The sequence below is a fragment of the Protopterus annectens genome, chromosome 13.part0, assembly GCF_019279795.1.
Source record: "Protopterus annectens isolate FY-2018-M chromosome 13.part0, PAN1.0, whole genome shotgun sequence".
NCBI classification, from domain to species: Eukaryota; Metazoa; Chordata; order Ceratodontiformes; family Protopteridae; genus Protopterus; species Protopterus annectens.
In genome coordinates, this window is record NC_056747.1 from 1,354,525,393 (window position 1) to 1,354,542,424 (window position 17,032).

The 17,032-nt window shown below is 38.6% G+C and overlaps 1 protein-coding gene across 1 annotated transcript in view; it reads left to right on the plus strand.

Annotated features, from left to right (window-relative positions):
- LOC122788066 (supervillin-like) overlaps positions 1-17,032 on the plus strand; it is a 1,698,127-nt gene that overhangs the window by 614,180 nt on the left and 1,066,915 nt on the right. The window contains exon 5 of the mRNA XM_044054988.1: positions 6,491-6,525. Coding sequence (XP_043910923.1) covers positions 6,491-6,525 — 35 coding nt within the window. The remainder of the gene's footprint in view (positions 1-6,490; positions 6,526-17,032) is intronic.

The following is a 17,032-nucleotide window of genomic DNA, read 5'->3' on the forward strand; positions in this document are numbered from 1 at the left end:
TGATTTACCAGAGCAAACATGTCGGGGATGTTCTGCAAAACTGGGGAAAGGAGAGAGAGAGAGAAGTATGGCTGGCAGAAAGTATAGTAAATGAGACTTTAAATGAAAACAGTGCGACAGAATAAATGCTACTGCTTTAAACTGTATTTAAGCTAATAAGCTGACTTGTGAAACTGCTTTTTACTTGGTGTTAATGCCCCCTGTGGTGCATTGAATTTTTTTTTTTTGGAATGGTGTGTATTTAAGAATTAAAATTAAAAATACCTTGTGAAGTTTTAGATGAATTTGAAGTGTTTATTTTTATACAATTTCAACAGCCTAGTTATTAGAGCTCTGCATACATTGCAGTATATTTCCTAATATTTGTTCACTCTGTCTCAATACATATCCATATTATAGGTGTATTTTGAATAACCAGACATTTGTCAGGGGTGCAGATCTGCACTGTCATCACTGTTGTTCCTTTATTTGCAGTTTGGGCAAAATATCAATCTTCATGAGAAGTTCAGGCAGGGTGAGAAGTTGGTAAGAAGCAGAAGGGTGGTCCAAGTTAAGCAGCTTTTGAAGACTGACATGAAAAGCTCTGTTGCCATTGGCATGTTTAGGGTAAAAAAAAATCCTTTGTTCCTAGGTGCATATGACTCCTAAATCAAAGAAACACAAGGGTGTTTGGGGGGGACTTTTTCTTAGGTCCAGTCATTTAACTATTGAAACTTGCTTGAAAATGTTTCAGCAGTTCAAATGTTGTAGCTAATTTACAAAGCAAAAAAAATTCCTTCATTTGCATGACCTCATGACCCACAAATTTCTCTTTTGGGATTCTTCACCTAAAAAAATGTAAATAAAAGGGGTGTAAAATGAGAGTTCTTTGATAACCCCACCTTATTGGCCATGTGAATCAGGGACTGCCACTCCAGAATGCATCCCAGCTCCTGGAATTTTTTTGCAGTTTTTAGAGAAGTGATTGAGCTTCAGAAAACCATGCTTGGCATTTTGACCACTTCAGAATGGATGCGAATTAGGTAGCAGCAGACACAAGGGGGATCAAGTAGAGTTCTGCTGAAGTAGGTAAAATTCTGTATGGAGGCCTAGAATTATTCGGTGGTAATTTTCTGATAATGGGCATATGTGGTTGACGTTTTGAACTTTCTTGCTCCACTGGAGTTTTTGGTAACTTAAAATACATAGCAGTAATTTGTTTCTTTAGGCTTTGGTGTTTACATTGTATAGCTGTGTAACATCTGGTGTCCAAGCAGAGGTATAGGTTCACATCCTACTTATGACCTTTGTATTTTTATGGGAGTATAGCACAGAGAGTTAAAGCTATAGGCTTTATCTTTTAGTCCTGTGTTGTCTCTCTCATGTGCAGATAGTAATTGTATATTGCAGAGATTCATTTGTATGACATGTTTCTAATACTGGCTGCAGAGTGCTGTATGCTACTTCTGTCCACATTGTTGCAGTTAAATTTTTTTATGACTATGAACTTCTTGTGATGCAGACACCACTGTATAAAAAAGCAGAAATATATTCGATGACCAGTCGTACCTGCTGCTAGAAATGAGTCAGCACAGAACTTCACAGAGGGCTAACACTGATGACACACTGGTTTGCTGGCACTGCTGAGGACATCTAGCAGTTTTAAGAGTTACAGAATACATTAGTCATGCATCCTTAATGTATCTTGGGAAGGTGTAAACTCTATGAAGGTCATTGCAGTGCGGCATTATATAATGTGTTGAATGATCTAATGGAATATGAGGCCTCAGAAGATAGCCTTTGATGTCTGTAGTGAAACACCCTGAGCATCTTAATGATGTGTCCATGAGGAGTGCGTTTATTACATAAGTCCCATTGGAAGTTTAAATGCAATGTTTGGTACCTGCTCCTGCAGGAAGGGAGCAGTTTGTAATAATTGTTATGATTGTTGCTGCTGACATGTGCATTTAGTTAATGGGTTATTACTAGACAAGCAGTTTGAAGAACCATATAGAGCCTAGCCATGTCCCTAGGAGAAAGACTTCCTTTCTTGAATAAGTCCATAATGCTGATCTGTGATATCAATGTGTGTGATCCCCTTGAGCCATCAAGATTTCGCTTGATGTTAGAGTTGCACCATTTAACAGGTGGAGTATCCTTTGTGCAAGTAACAAACCTGTTTCTCCAAGGTTCTGCTTATGTTGCTGTGCAGGTTGAGAGTTTTGGAGTGAGTAATCCTAACGTTATCAGTATTCCTTAAATGGCGAGTAATCCTAATGTTACCAGCATTCCTTAGGTAGCGAGTAATCCTAACATTACCAGCGTTCCTTAGGTGGCGAGTAATCCTAACGTTACCAGCATTCCTTAGGTGGCAAGTAATCCTAACGTTTCCAGCATTCCTTAGGTGGCAAGTAATCCTAACGTTACCAGCATTCCTTAGGTGGTGAGTAATCCTAACATTACCAGCATTCCTTAGGTGGTGAGTAATCCTAACATTACCAGCATGGAGAAGATTTAGTAAAACAGAGGCTTTTATAACCTGAAATGGAAGATCAAGATCTCCATGTAGGGCTCTGTTTGAGACGAAAAACATGAAAGCCTTTTTCGACATAGTTAAGGAAACCTAATCCTTTTATTATTTTAGGAAAAGATGAGGCCTTTCAACTTAGGATATGTGTTTGGTAAAATGCATTCCAATCTGAGTGTTCCATTCAATGATTAATCTGATAAAGGAGTAATATAAGAGGCCAAGACATCTTTGGATCTTGAGGATATACCTTTAATAATTAACTTGATAATGAAAAAAAAATGATTTTCTCACTGCAACTGATACATAATGATCAAAGGGCAGTTCATTCAGGATGAAAATGCCCAGTCTGATAATAGGATCATAGGAAGTTACTAGGCTATTGGCCCTGAGATCCTTCTTGGCCAAAAGTTTAGCCCATGTTTGCACAAGTCAACACCTGATGCCCCTGTCCAGCTGGGACACAGGTGGAATCCCAGGGGTGTATTTTCCGTTTCCCATCCAGTTATCCAGGTTGCGCTTAAAAAGGGTTAATGGGGTACTCTGCTTGACTTGCCAGCAAGTCCTGCTGATGTCACAGACCAGGTTGAGGTTGCGTGTGCGGGTTACTCAAGTGGATCTTGACTTGTGGATATGCAGCAGTCCCATCAAGGTGAGGTCTAAGATTGCTTTGTATGCCAGACTCCTCTGAGGAGTCTGTAGGAAACCAAGTAAATGGCAGGGCTTTTAGCCTATTTGTGTAGGGTAAATGTTTGATGCCCTAGATGTTCATGGTGAGAAACCTCTGTGGTCTGTCTAGCTGCTGCATGTGCTTTGCGAGGTACCAGCTGAAAGGGTCATTGTAATCAATAATTGGCCTTATGTTATGACCTCCTTGTCCCTGGATGAGGTGGGCCATGTAGAAAGCTCTCTGTACAATGGATGCAACATGGTGGTCAAAAGTCAAGTTGCTATCAAGCTGGGTGCCCAAATCCCTCATGACTGAATGTGTGTTTAGGACATTGTTATTAACATGATAATTTGTGGGAATGTCACTCTCCCCAAAGGGGATGATGATGCATTTTTTGGTATTCAGCTTGAGGCCATGTTTCTGCACCAGTCATTTGTTTGGGTGAGATCATCTTGAGGGATGTCCACATCACTAGGGGAATTAATGACAGTGCCCAGCTTGAAATCATCTGCAAACTTGGTCAGCCATAGATCATTGATTTTGGCCTGCACCTCAGGAAAGTATATCCCAAGTAACAGAGGTCCCAAGACTGATCCATGGGGTAATGCCGCTCTTTACAGGTGTAATACTTGAGGTGACTTCCCCTATTTTGAGGGGAAAGGTGGGTTCTGTCAGTGATACAATTTGCCACCCATCTGGTAACATATGGATTGATACCTAGTTGAGAGAGTTTATTTATTTTACCTGAGTGGGGAACAGTGTCAAAGGCTTAGGCCAGTTGAAGGTATGCGGTGTGAGCTGTCTTCCCATCATCCATGGCTTTGGTGACTGTCTCCAAAGGAGTTGACCAAATTTAACAGACATGACCTCCCCTTGATGAAGCCAAACTGTATGGGATTGAGTGTTTGGTGATGGCCAATGTCCTTGTTAATGAGGTCCATGATAATCTGTTTCATGGCCTTGCAGATCAGGCTAGTTAGGCTGGTGGGTCAGTCATTTCCTGGATCAGTGGACGCTCCACATTTGTACAAAGGAATGATGGTGGCTGTCCTCCACTCAGCTGGGCAGAAGCCAGTACTCAGGCTGTGGTTGAATAGGGCACATAATGGTGCTGCAAGTTGCCCGAGTACATGTAGGACACAGTCTTAGATGTTATCAGGTCCCATGGAGGCTGTATTTTTTGCCTTTGAGAAAGCAGAGATGACCTGTTCCCTAGATATAAGGAGAAAGGGGGCAGTTACAGGTAATGTCCTGATTTACTGATTGGGAGGGCATAGAGGTGAAGTTTTCACTGAATTTGTCAGCCAGCAAGTTGGCTATATCTACGGCATTTGTGTATGTGGTGTTCTCGACCACCATTTCTGAGCAGATCTGGATGCTTCCTTTGAGATTGAAAACATATGTGAAGAAGGTTTTATGATTGTCTTCAGTAGATGTGGCCAGTTTGGACTCTTGTTTGCTTTGGAGGATTTCACTAGTGCTCTTATTTACTTGTTCAGGCTAAGAAGAGATTGCTTCCAATTGGGTACCTGCTCCTTCTTGGTCCTGGACAACAATGTTTTTCCTTTCGTTATAGGGTTTATTTATTGCAGATGTTCACCAGACAGGTTTACTCTTCCTTGCAGAGTAGGATTTCATCCTGTCGGGTATTCCTAATTCCATGCATCTATACAAGTGCTTGTATAGTGCTTTGGTGTAGTTTTGGATATTGGTGCCAGTTCCTACCGAGGGGGAGTGGGTTGTGAAGCTGTTTATACCATCCCTCAGGAGGCTGTAATCAGCTTTGGAGAAGCGTTTTGGTTTGACGATAGCTGTGGGGGGGGGGGGGTTGGGGGAGATGGTGACTTCAAAAGTGACCTCTTTATGGTTGGAGCTTACCGTGGAGGGTGATACTATAGGGATGCTGCAGTGGTTGCTCATGTTGGTTAATACCAAGTCCAAGATATTATCACCTTTTGTGGGGGTATTGACTATCTATTCCAAGGCGTTGGCATTGACAAAATTGAGGAATCTCTGGACATTTCTGTTCTGGCATGAGTAGTTCTTCCAGTCTGTGTTTGGGTAGTTAAAATCTTCTTGGATCAGGGTAAAGGGTCGAATCTTGATAGTTGAAGAGGTCCAGATAGGCGGAGTGGGCATCTTGAGGAAAATTTGGGGACTGGTATTTGCTATGATTTGAATAGGTGTCTTGTCAATTGTTAACTGCACCTGGAGTGTCTCCTGTGTGTCCTACTGTTTGACAAGCCTGGAGGTGTGTATGTCTTTGAACCTTCACAACCTTTGGCTTTACTGCCCACAGTTTGGGGTCAGAATGTATGATAGGATGAGTAACCAGGGAAGGCTGGGGTGTTCTCCGCAGCTTTGAACCAGATTTCTGTGACTGTGCAAATGTCAGCATCTTCCAGGGCTAAGAATGCTTGCAATGAGTGCAATTGCATGTTTAGACTCGTAGCGTTTAGCATTGGGAAAGACTGGTCTGCCAGATGCGACTACATTTTTACATCTTCTAAGGCTGTGGTCAGTACTAATCTGGTCTAGTCCTTGTGGTAGAGTACTACAGTGTTTGGGGAATCAATAACTGAATCCAGTTTGCAGTCATCCACTGACTGGGCCACAAGTCTTAGACGGTTGTCTTTACATCAGAGAAGCAGATGTCAGAGAGGGAAGGTGACTCGCCAATCTGCCCTGAACGTTATTAGGGTGGTGCCCTCAGCATGTGTTGCCTTTTCAGGAAAGTAGTTCATCCTTTGCATCGTGGTGAAAATTTAGCTACAGTTGGACCTCTCACACTACAGCTTGGGTTTATGTTTTAGGTGCAAGTACTAAACTGCTTTGAACATGATGCTGTTGTGAAGTTATTTAACCAGCTTTTTTTCACTTGACTGTGGTCTCATTTGAGATCAATAGTAACCAGTGTACAGTGCTATAATGTAATTTTTGCAGGTATCCTTTATATATTTCCCTTTGAATGTGTTCATGTTAAAATATATTGGTTGACATGTTTCAGTGTAAAGGGACATTATGGTTAACAGAATGAATAAGTAAATCTACAAATGCTAGTAGCTGCAGAGATTGACAGGCATGCGCTTTCTTTGCTGTATTGTCCCTCAGTGGCAGTGAATTACCTAGTTAAAGTGAAATCTAGTCTGATGATACTTTGAGTCATGAGCACTGCCTTTCTGCGGTACTAGCCTGTTTCTCTCCTTGCTCAGGTTTGTAAACAATTCCACCTTTAGTGAAATTTGCTAGAATGAAACGGAATAGTTTGAACATTTTTTTCTTAAATGGATTTTTTTTTTTTTTTGCCTGTATAGGTCTAAGCTGAGGCTCAAAGATGAAAATGTAGATGGTAAGTCTTAAAATTTTCTTCTTTTTTTATGGATTCCCTGTTCATGTACTTTTATTTTCTGTTTTTATGTCCACATAGGTTCATAGGTTCATAGGTTAGTACTAGGCTAACTGCCCTTGCGAGCCATTTTAAGCCTAGCCAATAATCCCTTGTGAGATTTAAACCCTGCACCTTGTGTTTGTAAGGCAAACACCTTAACCATTAGGCCACCCTCCCAACCCAATATAGTTTAAAACTGAATGCTTTCAAAACTTGCGTACAAATGATAGTTACATGTATAGAAATCAATGCATTTTAAGGCTGTAGTGTGTAAAGAATAAGGTAAAACCATCACTTCAGTTTTTGGTGTTGGATTTTTTTTTTTACTTGTATAATAATGCATGCTGTCATAAGAACATAATGGTAAAAACAGAAGACCTCTCCCCCGATGCCAGCCTCCTTGTTTTATGTTAGAAGTTCCCTCTTCCTATTTCCCAGGTTCCTTCATTTAACATCATACCTCTCAGTTGTCCCAATTTTTGTCCATTTTAGTTAATTATTTTGTGTCCAGTTGACCATGTTATATGTTGTATACCTGGATCCTAAGTTTCACAAGATGTATTAATAGTTTCCTTTCATGAGACTGAGGACCATTGATCTGGGTTATAACTGCCTGAACACCAGTAATATTCTTTCACAGGTTGAAAGCTACATCTGTAGTCAGTAAAAGATGGGGAGTTTTTCTGTTCCCGGCTGTTATGCAACTCTGGCTGTCCTAGGTGTATGTTAAAAAGATAGAGGGCTGTCCCCTAAAAAATAGGGAAAGTTTTAATAATAGCTTTCTGATTTTATTTCTTGCTGTTGGCTTCTGGGTATTGTTAATACTTCCGGGTTCCCTGTTTATATTAATACTTTTTGAGGCCAAGGTCCTTTTAAATTTCTTGGTACTCTCAGACTTTCCGATTAAGTTGCTTGGCTTGTTTACTTTATTACAGTCTTGTGTTGCTTGACTTGTTTACTTTGTTGCAGTCTTGTGTTGCTTGACTTGTTTACTTTGTTGCAGTCTTGCGTTGCTTGACTTGTTTACTTTGTTGCAGTCTTGCATTGCTTGACTTGTTTACTTTTTTTTTTCCAATTCCTTTTTATTAGGGTTATATCAAAACCAAATGAAGACAAGAAAACAATATAACAGAGAATAAAACAATAACATACAATATACAGACCTACAAACATAAAACCTATATACATTAATAACCTATATACAGTTCTCATCTATATCAAGCTATGCAGCATACAGAAATATGAGTTACGATCATGTCAGAATGAGTTCAAATATCATTTTCCAAGTGTCCTTATGGGTCCTTTTTTTCCTCATGGAATACCATAAATATTTATGAGCCAGAAGTTGTTTACTAGCTGTTTGCTTGAATCCATCCCATGTTATTTGGACCTGTCTTTCCAATTTAATGTGATGTAGTATTTTATTAGCATAAATGTTGTAACTAGAATGTGCGTGTGATTATTCTTCATTCCTATAGGAGGTACGTGTAAGAGGGCAAATTTCCAGAATAAGGTTGTTTTTTCATAGCCCATTTTCTCTAATTTGACTCTTTAAGGCACACCAAAGTTTGTATGTACATTTACAACTCCAAAATATATTAATAATATCAGCTTCTTTGGAGGGACAGAATTGGCAAAAAAGGTGGGAGTTCTTTGTACATTTTATTTAATATTGTGGGCGTAAAATATGCGTTGTTTAGGATCATAAGTTGAGTATATCTGAGCTTCTGAAGGAGAATGTCTTTGCAAAATTTCTAAATTGCCTGTGCAATTATATTGGAGGCAATTGTAGGGTCTTGTTTTGTCCAGTAATTGGAGTGGATCGCTTCTTTAGTGGTAATTGTAGGGTCTTGTTTTGTCCAGTAATTGGAGTGGATCGCTTATTTAGTGGTAATTGTAGGGTTTTGTTTTGTTCAGTAATTGGAGTGGATAGCTTCTTTAGTGGTAATTGTAGGGTCTTGTTTTGTCCAGTAATTGGAGTGGATCGCTTCTTTAGTGGTAATTGTAGGGTATTGTTTTGTCCAGTAATTGGAGTGGATCGCTTCTTTAGTGGTAATTGTAGGGTCTTGTTTTGTCCAGTAATTGGAGTGGATAGCTTCTTTAGTGGTAATTGTAGGGTCTTGTTTTGTCCAGTAATTGGAGTGGATAGCTTCTTTCGTGGTAATTGTAGGGTCTTGTTTTGTCCAGTAATTGGAGTGGATCGCTTATTTAGTGGTAATTGTAGGGTTTTGTTTTGTTCAGTAATTGGAGTGGATCGCTTCTTTTGTGGTAATTGTAGGGTCTTGTTTTGTCCAGTAATTGGAGTGGATAGCTTCTTTAGTGGTAATTGTAGGGTCTTGTTTTGTCCAGTAATTGGAGTGGATAGCTTCTTTAGTGGTAATTGTAGGGTCTTGTTTTGTCCAGTAATTGGAGTGGATCGCTTCTTTAGTGGTAATTGTAGGGTCTTGTTTTGTCCAGTAATTGGAGTGGATAGCTTCTTTTGTGGTAATTGCAGAGTCTTGTTTTGTCCAGTAATTGGAGTGGATAGCTTCTTTCGTGGTAATTGTAGGGTCTTGTTTTGTCCAGTAATTGGAGTGGATCGCTTCTTTAGTGGTAATTGCAGGGTCTTGTTTTGTCCAGTAATTGGAGTGGATAGCTTCTTTCGTGGTAATTGTAGGGTCTTGTTTTGTCCAGTAATTGGAGTGGATAGCTTCTTTCGTGGTAATTGTAGGGTCTTGTTTTGTTCAGTAATTGGAGTGGATCGCTTCTTTTGTGGTAATTGTAGGGTCTTGTTTTGTCCAGTAATTGGAGTGGATAGCTTCTTTAGTGGTAATTGTAGGGTCTTGTTTTGTCCAGTAATTGGAGTGGATAGCTTCTTTTATGGTAATTGTAGGGTCTTGTTTTGTCCAGTAATTGGAGTGGATAGTTCTTGTAATTGTAGGGTCTTGTTTTGTCCAGTAATTGGAGTGGATAGCTTCTTTTGTGGTAATTGTAGGGTCTTGTTTTGTCCAGTAATTGGAGTGGATCGTTTCTTTAGTGGTAATTGTAGGGTCTTGTTTTGTCCAGTAACTGGAGTGGATAGCTTCTTTAGTGGTAATTGTAGGGTCTTGTTTTGTCCAGTAATTGGAGTGGATAGCTTCTTTAGTGGTAATTGTAGGGTCTTGTTTTGTCCAGTAATTGGAGTGGATAGCTTCTTTTGTGGTAATTGTAGGGTCTTGTTTTGTCCAGTAATTGGAGTGGATCGCTTCTTTAGTGGTAATTGCAGGGTCTTGTTTTGTCCAGTAATTGGAGTGGATAGCTTCTTTAGTGGTAATTGTAGGGTCTTGTTTTGTCCAGTAATTGGAGTGGATAGTTCTTGTAATTGTAGGGTCTTGTTTTGTCCAGTAACTGGAGTCAATAGCTTCTTTAGTGGTAATTGTAGGGTCTTGTTTTGTTCAGTAATTGGAGTGGATCGCTTCTTTAGTGGTAATTGTAGGGTCTTGTTTTGTCCAGTAATTGGAGTGGATCGTTTCTTTAGTGGTAATTGTAGGGTCTTGTTTTGTCCAGTAAATGGAGTGGATAGCTTCTTTAGTGGTAATTGTAGGGTCTTGTTTTGTCCAGTAATTGTAGTGGATAGCTTCTTTAGTGGTAATTGTAGGGTCTTGTTTTGTCCAGTAATTGGAGTGGATCGCTTCTTTAGTGGTAATTGTAGGGTCTTGTTTTGTCCAGTGATTGGAGTGGATAGCTTCTTTAGTGGTAATTGTAGGGTCTTGTTTTTTCCAGTAATTGGAGTGGATCGCTTCTTTAGTGGTAATTGTAGGGTCTTGTTTTGTCCAGTAATTGGAGTGGATAGCTTCTTTAGTGGTAATTGTAGGGTCTTGTTTTGTCCAGTAATTGGAGTGGATAGCTTCTTTAGTGGTAATTGCAGGGTCTTGTTTTGTCCAGTAATTGGAGTGGATAGCTTCTTTAGTGATAATTGTAGGGTCTTGTTTTGTCCAGTAATTGGAGTGGATAGCTTCTTTAGTGGTAATTGTAGGGTCTTGTTTTGTCCAGTAATTGTAGTGGATAGCTTCTTTAGTGGTAATTGTAGGGTCTTGTTTTGTCCAGTAATTGTAGTGGATAGCTTCTTTAGTGGTAATTGTAGGGTCTTGTTTTGTCCAGTAATTGGAGTGGATAGCTTCTTTAGTGGTAATTGTAGGGTCTTGTTTTGTCCAGTAATTGGAGTGGATAGCTTCTTTAGTGGTAATTGTAGGGTCTTGTTTTGTCCAGTAATTGGAGTGGATAGCTTCTTTAGTGGTAATTGTAGGGTCTTGTTTTGTCCAGTAATTGGAGTGGATCGTTTCTTTAGTGGTAATTGTAGGGTCTTGTTTTGTCCAGTAATTGGAGTGGATAGCTTCTTTAGTGGTAATTGTAGGGTCTTGTTTTGTCCAGTAATTGGAGTGGATAGCTTCTTTAGTGGTAATTGTAGGGTCTTGTTTTGTCCAGTAATTGGAGTGGATAGCTTCTTTAGTGGTAATTGTAGGGTCTTGTTTTGTCCAGTAATTGGAGTGGATAGCTTATTTCGTGTGTCTAAGGGAGATAATGAATTTATAGGTATTTGAGATCATTTTTTTTTTCCGTGTCATCATATCCCAAAGTGTTCTACATGTAGCTATCTGTTGGTCTGGGATGTCAGTATCCTTCCAAAATCTGTAACATACTTCTTTCAGTTGTCTTATCATAATTGTATATTTAAACGGGAGATTGTTTGTTTCTAATATTAGCTACAGATTCCTGCCTAAGTATATAAATGTCTAAAACTGTCTTATCTTTCAGTAGTGGGTATGAATTCAGGTCAATCATCTTTTCATTTAGGTGAATATTGGGGTTAAGGTGTAAAGGTTGCAAAGTATAAAAAGCAGTTAATAGATTTAGTGATTGGAAGAGATTTTGTGTTATTTTAATTTGTTCCCATATGTCGTCTTGTATTTTGTATCTTCTTCTGGATATTCCCTTTAGAAATGGGAGGGCCTTGGGATTAAATTGTAATGTTTTAACATAGTTACGATATAATTTCAACCAGGTTGGGCACCACATATTGATTTGTTCCCTGTAATTTGCAATATTAATTAGTCTACTACCTTTGGTAATTTCGTAATACAGTTTAAAGTCAGGCAAGCCCACCTCACCTTTGTCCTTTGGATATATAAGCTTTTGATAACTTATCCTGCTGAGTCTTGGATGCCAGACGAATTTTGAGAGGGTTGATTGGATGTTATTGAAGACTTTATTGTGGATCAGTGTATTGGTTGTGTTAAATATAAAAAGTATCCTGGGTAGGATATTCATTTTAATGATGGCTACTCTAGAGAGAAGGGGGAGTTTCAATTGTGTCCATCTTACCAAGTCTTTTTGTATGGTGTTCCATGTTTTAATCACATTGTCCTGATAGTAATTATGTGCATCGGTATAGAATGCTATTCCTAGGTATTGTATGTGGTCACTGACTTTAATATTAGGTATAGCACCTGCAGTTGGGAATTGAGCATAGTTATTAATCGGGAATATTGTTGTCTTATCCAAGTTTACTTTATAGTTCGCGAACTTTGAAAATATTTCTATTGAATTATTGATTTTGTAAAGATCCATGTTGGGAAGAGAATAATATATATTTAAGTCGTCTGTGTACGCTGATAGAGAAATTTCAGTGTTAAAAAGGAGGGGTATATTATGAAATGTTCTTTGTTTTATTAGTAAGAATAAGGGCCCAATATATAGGTTGAATAGGAAAGGTGATAGGGGGCAGCCTTGTCTAATCCCATTGTTAATATTTATTTTTTTGGAGTTAAGTTTGACTTGTTTACTTTGTTGCAGTCTTGCATTGCTTGACTTGTTTACTTTGTTGCAGTCTTGCGTTGCTTGACTTGTTTACTTTGTCGCAGTCTTGCATTGCTTGACTTGTTGACTTTGTTGCAGTCTTGCGTTGCTTGGCTTGTCTACTTTGTTACAGTCTTGCTTCCTTAAATCTTTCTATGGATATGCCAAGAAACTGAGTAAGTATTATCATAGTCAGTAATTTACACAAAATTGTTATAGGATCACAATGTGGATATATAAAATTGTTAAAAAGAGGTGGGAGGAAAGACTGGAGAATGCAAGGTTATGATACTGTGAAAAGAAGCAGGTTATTGGGTAATGATGTACTGACAGGTACCTTAGGCCTTTACGTCATTAAGTAACACATTCATAGAGATAGTAAATCTTTGCGAGTTGTGAACATGCATAAGGGAAGTAGGTCCACATAACCAGTATGCACTAAGTGATGCATTTGTGTTATGTTTCTCCATTCATAAAATGTCAACCACATATATAGTGTACATTTAATGTGCAACATGTTTATACTTATTCAAGGAGAGTTATTGAAACAGTAAGTTGTAACATTGGAGGTAATAACAATAACAATAACATTAGCTCATTTCCGGCCAATCGCTATTTTATCCCCTATTTCAAAAGTTCTAGAAAAGTGTATCCACCTTGAACTTCTACCCTACCTCACAGACAGCCACCTATTTACCCCCACACAACATGGTTTTAGAACTGGCCATAGTACCACAACCACTGTCCTCTCCTTCCTCAAAACCATCAACAAAGCCCGGAATACCGGCTGTCTAGTGCCCACCCTACTTCTGAACTTATCCAAGGCCTTTGACACCATCTCCCATAACCTTCTCCTATCTAAACTCTCCAGTCTAAACCTGTCCCACTCTTCTGTCAACTGGTTTTTTAGTTACCTCTCTGACAGACAACAAGCTGTCAAATGGAAAAAAAAGTCACCTCCTTTATTCACCTACAAACATACCCCACATGTCGATATTGGGTCCCCTACTGTTCAACATTTTCATAAATGACTTCCACCAGAACATTTGTAGTGCTAAACTTATTCAATATGCAGATGACAGTACAGTCATCTGCTCCGCCACTTCCACCTCCACTCTGTTAAAACTAACTCAGGCTGCTTTCTCTTATACCGAACGGTGGATGCTAGACAAACACCTATCACTCAACGCATCAGAAACTAAAATTATTTTCCCCTTCATAAAGTACCATTATAGACAAGAAGTCCTTCTCCATTACTAGCTAAAACAATATTTCTCTCAAGGTAGCCTCCCATGCAAAGCTTCTAGGAGTCCTTATTGATCTTGTATCTTTCGGCTTTTCCCGGTTAGGAACTCCGGTCCGCTAATGATTGGCAGTAGATTTTTACATACCAACTTGCCAGGCCTGACGCACAACCTTCAACGAAGGTACGCCCATTCACGCATGTCTCCACACAGAAGATGCTTTAGCTGAGAATCGAACAGGACAACGTCTTACTGTGAGGCGACAACGCTACCATAGCACCACCACCACAGTTTAGGAGTCCTTATTGATGAACACTTAAAATTTGATACCCACCTACTAACCAATATAAAGAAAACCCACCAGAAACTAGGCATGCTCTACTGCCATAACTGCTATAGCACATATATGGTGCCCCCCTTCTTACTAACCTTCAATCTTCTCTAAAGACAAAGCTATCCTCCTGTTATAACAACATTTCTAAGTTTGATACCGGCTATAAATCCTCCTCCCACCACTGCAATGCCCTTCACAAACTAAATTGGCTTGAACTTCCCAACCATCTTACCTACATTCAACTTACTCATGCCCATAAACTCATCTTTAATCCCTCTGTCTGCCCCTCCCTTGCCTCCTCCTTCAAAGTGCACCTACCCAACAGACTTCTAAGATCCAATAACCAGAATTTGCTTGGACTGCACAAGCCTGCTCATCCTCCAGGCAAACACCTGCTAGCCTTTTCCCTAGCTTGCCTCTGGAGCTCCCTGCCACCTCTGATTCATACTAAAGACAAGCACTTTTAAGATCCTGCTTCATTCCCATCTCAAACCCTGTGGGATTGTTCCTGCTCTCATCCCACATGACTCGCCTCTTTTTCCCCATTTCTCGCACTCCTTTACTTCTCTCTTCTCTTCATCACACGGAGCGGCTCTGACTACGACCATCTTCATTTCTCTCATTTACTCTCCTACTCTTGATCGGATTTGTTTTTCTTATTGCCCCCCCTTCCTACATTCAATAATTAACCCCTCTTATCCCCTTATCCTACTTTACCTCTGCTAAGATTTCATGTAAAACTGTAATGTCAACCCTGTGTTATTGTGTGCGTTATTGTGTGTGTATGTGCCCATGTGTGTCTGTGTGTGTGTGTGTATATATGTGCCCGTGTGTGTGTGTGTGTGTGTAATTTTACATTTTGCTTTTCTGACTGTATTTTCACTGCAATTGTGGATTGTTTGTCATGTTGTGTACTACCATCATTCTTCAGTAGTATTACATAAATGTAAATGCATTGTATTCATATTATATTGTTATTACATAAATGTAAATGCATTGTGTTCATATTATATTGTTATTACATAAATGTAAATGCATTGTGTTGATATTATATTGTTATTACATAAATGTAAATGCATTGTATTCATATTATATTGTTATTACATAAATGTAAATGCATTGTGTTCATATTATATTGTTATTACATAAATGTAAATGCATTGTGTTCATATTATATTGTTATTACATAAATGTAAATGCATTGTATTCATATTATATTGTTATTACATAAATGTAAATGCATTGTCTTCATATTATATTGTTATTACATAAATGTAAATGCATTGTGTTCATATTATATTGTTATTACATAAATGTAAATGCATTGTGTTCATATTATATTGTTATTACATAAATGTAAATGCATTGTGTTCGTATTATATTGTTATTACATAAATGTAAATGCATTGTCTTCATATTATATTGTTATTACATAAATGTAAATGCATTGTGTTCATATTATATTGTTATTACATAAATGTAAATGCATTGCCTTCATATTATATTATTACATAAATGTAAATGCATTGTGTTCATATTATATTGTTATTACATAAATGTAAATGCATTGTCTTCATATTATATTGTTATTACATAAATGTAAATGCATTGTCTTCATATTATATTGTTGTTGCATACATGTAAATGCATTGTCTTCATATTATATTGTTGTTACATACTTGCAAATGCATTGTCTTCATATTATATTTAATTATTTAGTATTTATTTTACATTTGTTAACCGGGAGGGTCCGACTGGACACAGGTCCATTTTCAGCGGAGGCCTGGTGGGAAAAGCTCCATGTGACACTATTAGCATTTATACAATTCTAAGCAATTCTTAAGAACAAATTTAGGTGTTACATTATTTATAGTACAAAAATGAAAATTTACACAGCATATGATGCATCTAGTAAAACAAACAATTAGTAGAAAACTAAAAAGTTTTTTTTTCATATACATTCTCATTCACAATACATTTTATGCATCTACATTTGTAGAGACATATATATATATATATATATATATATATATATATATATACTCACACCCACACATCAAAAGTATAGGTATTGAAGTAAGACCAAGATGAGAATATGAAGAGATCTGATAACCTTTCTCAGATACAGATTATAGCCTTTATCAGGTACAGATTTTAATAGTGTAGTGTACAGGTGTTAGTATGTTTTATCCGATTGTACTGATGCTGAGTTTGGAGGAATAAGCAAGGATATTAGCAGGGCTATGTAAGGAAAATGTTAGAGAGTAGCAGAAAACTTGCAACTGTGCATAGTTATTGTTTACCCTGGGGAGTAGCAAGAGCAGAGCCAATTGTTTGAATAATGGGATTTCGGGAGGTGTTTGAACTGGGTACTAGAAGTAGTGGTAGTTATATGGCTTGGGAGTGAGTTCCAGTTTTGGGCTATTGTGCAGGCAGAGAGAGATTTTCCTGCTTCATTTTTATGTCTGATTACATGAATGAGGTTTTGGCTGCTGGATCTTAGGGCTCTAGTGGTGTTGTGGGGCTGAATTAATAGCTGGAGTGCCGGTGTTTTCTCAGGGGAGTAGTAGAGTTTATGTGCTACTGTGGCTTGTTGAAGTCGTAGTAGCTGAGGAAGCTCCAGCCACTTGAGTTGCATTAGGGAATGACAATGATGGGACCTATTAGTGAATGACAATGATGGGACCGATTAGTGAATGACAATGATGGGACCTATTAGGGAATGACAATGATGGGTCCTATTAGGGAATGACAATGATGGGACCTATTAGGGAATGACAATGATGGGTCCTATTAGGGAATGACAATGATGGGACCTATTAGTGAATGACAGTGATGGGACCCATTAGGGAATGACAATGATGGGACCTATTAGTGAATGACAGTGATGGGACCTATTAGGGAATGACAGTGATGGGACCTGTTAGGGAATGACAGTGATGGGACCTGTTAGGGAATGACAATGATGGGACCTATTAGTGAATGACAATGATGGGACCTATTAGGGAATGACAATGATGGGACCTATTAGGGAATGACAATGATGGGTCCTATTAGGGAATGACAATGATGGGGC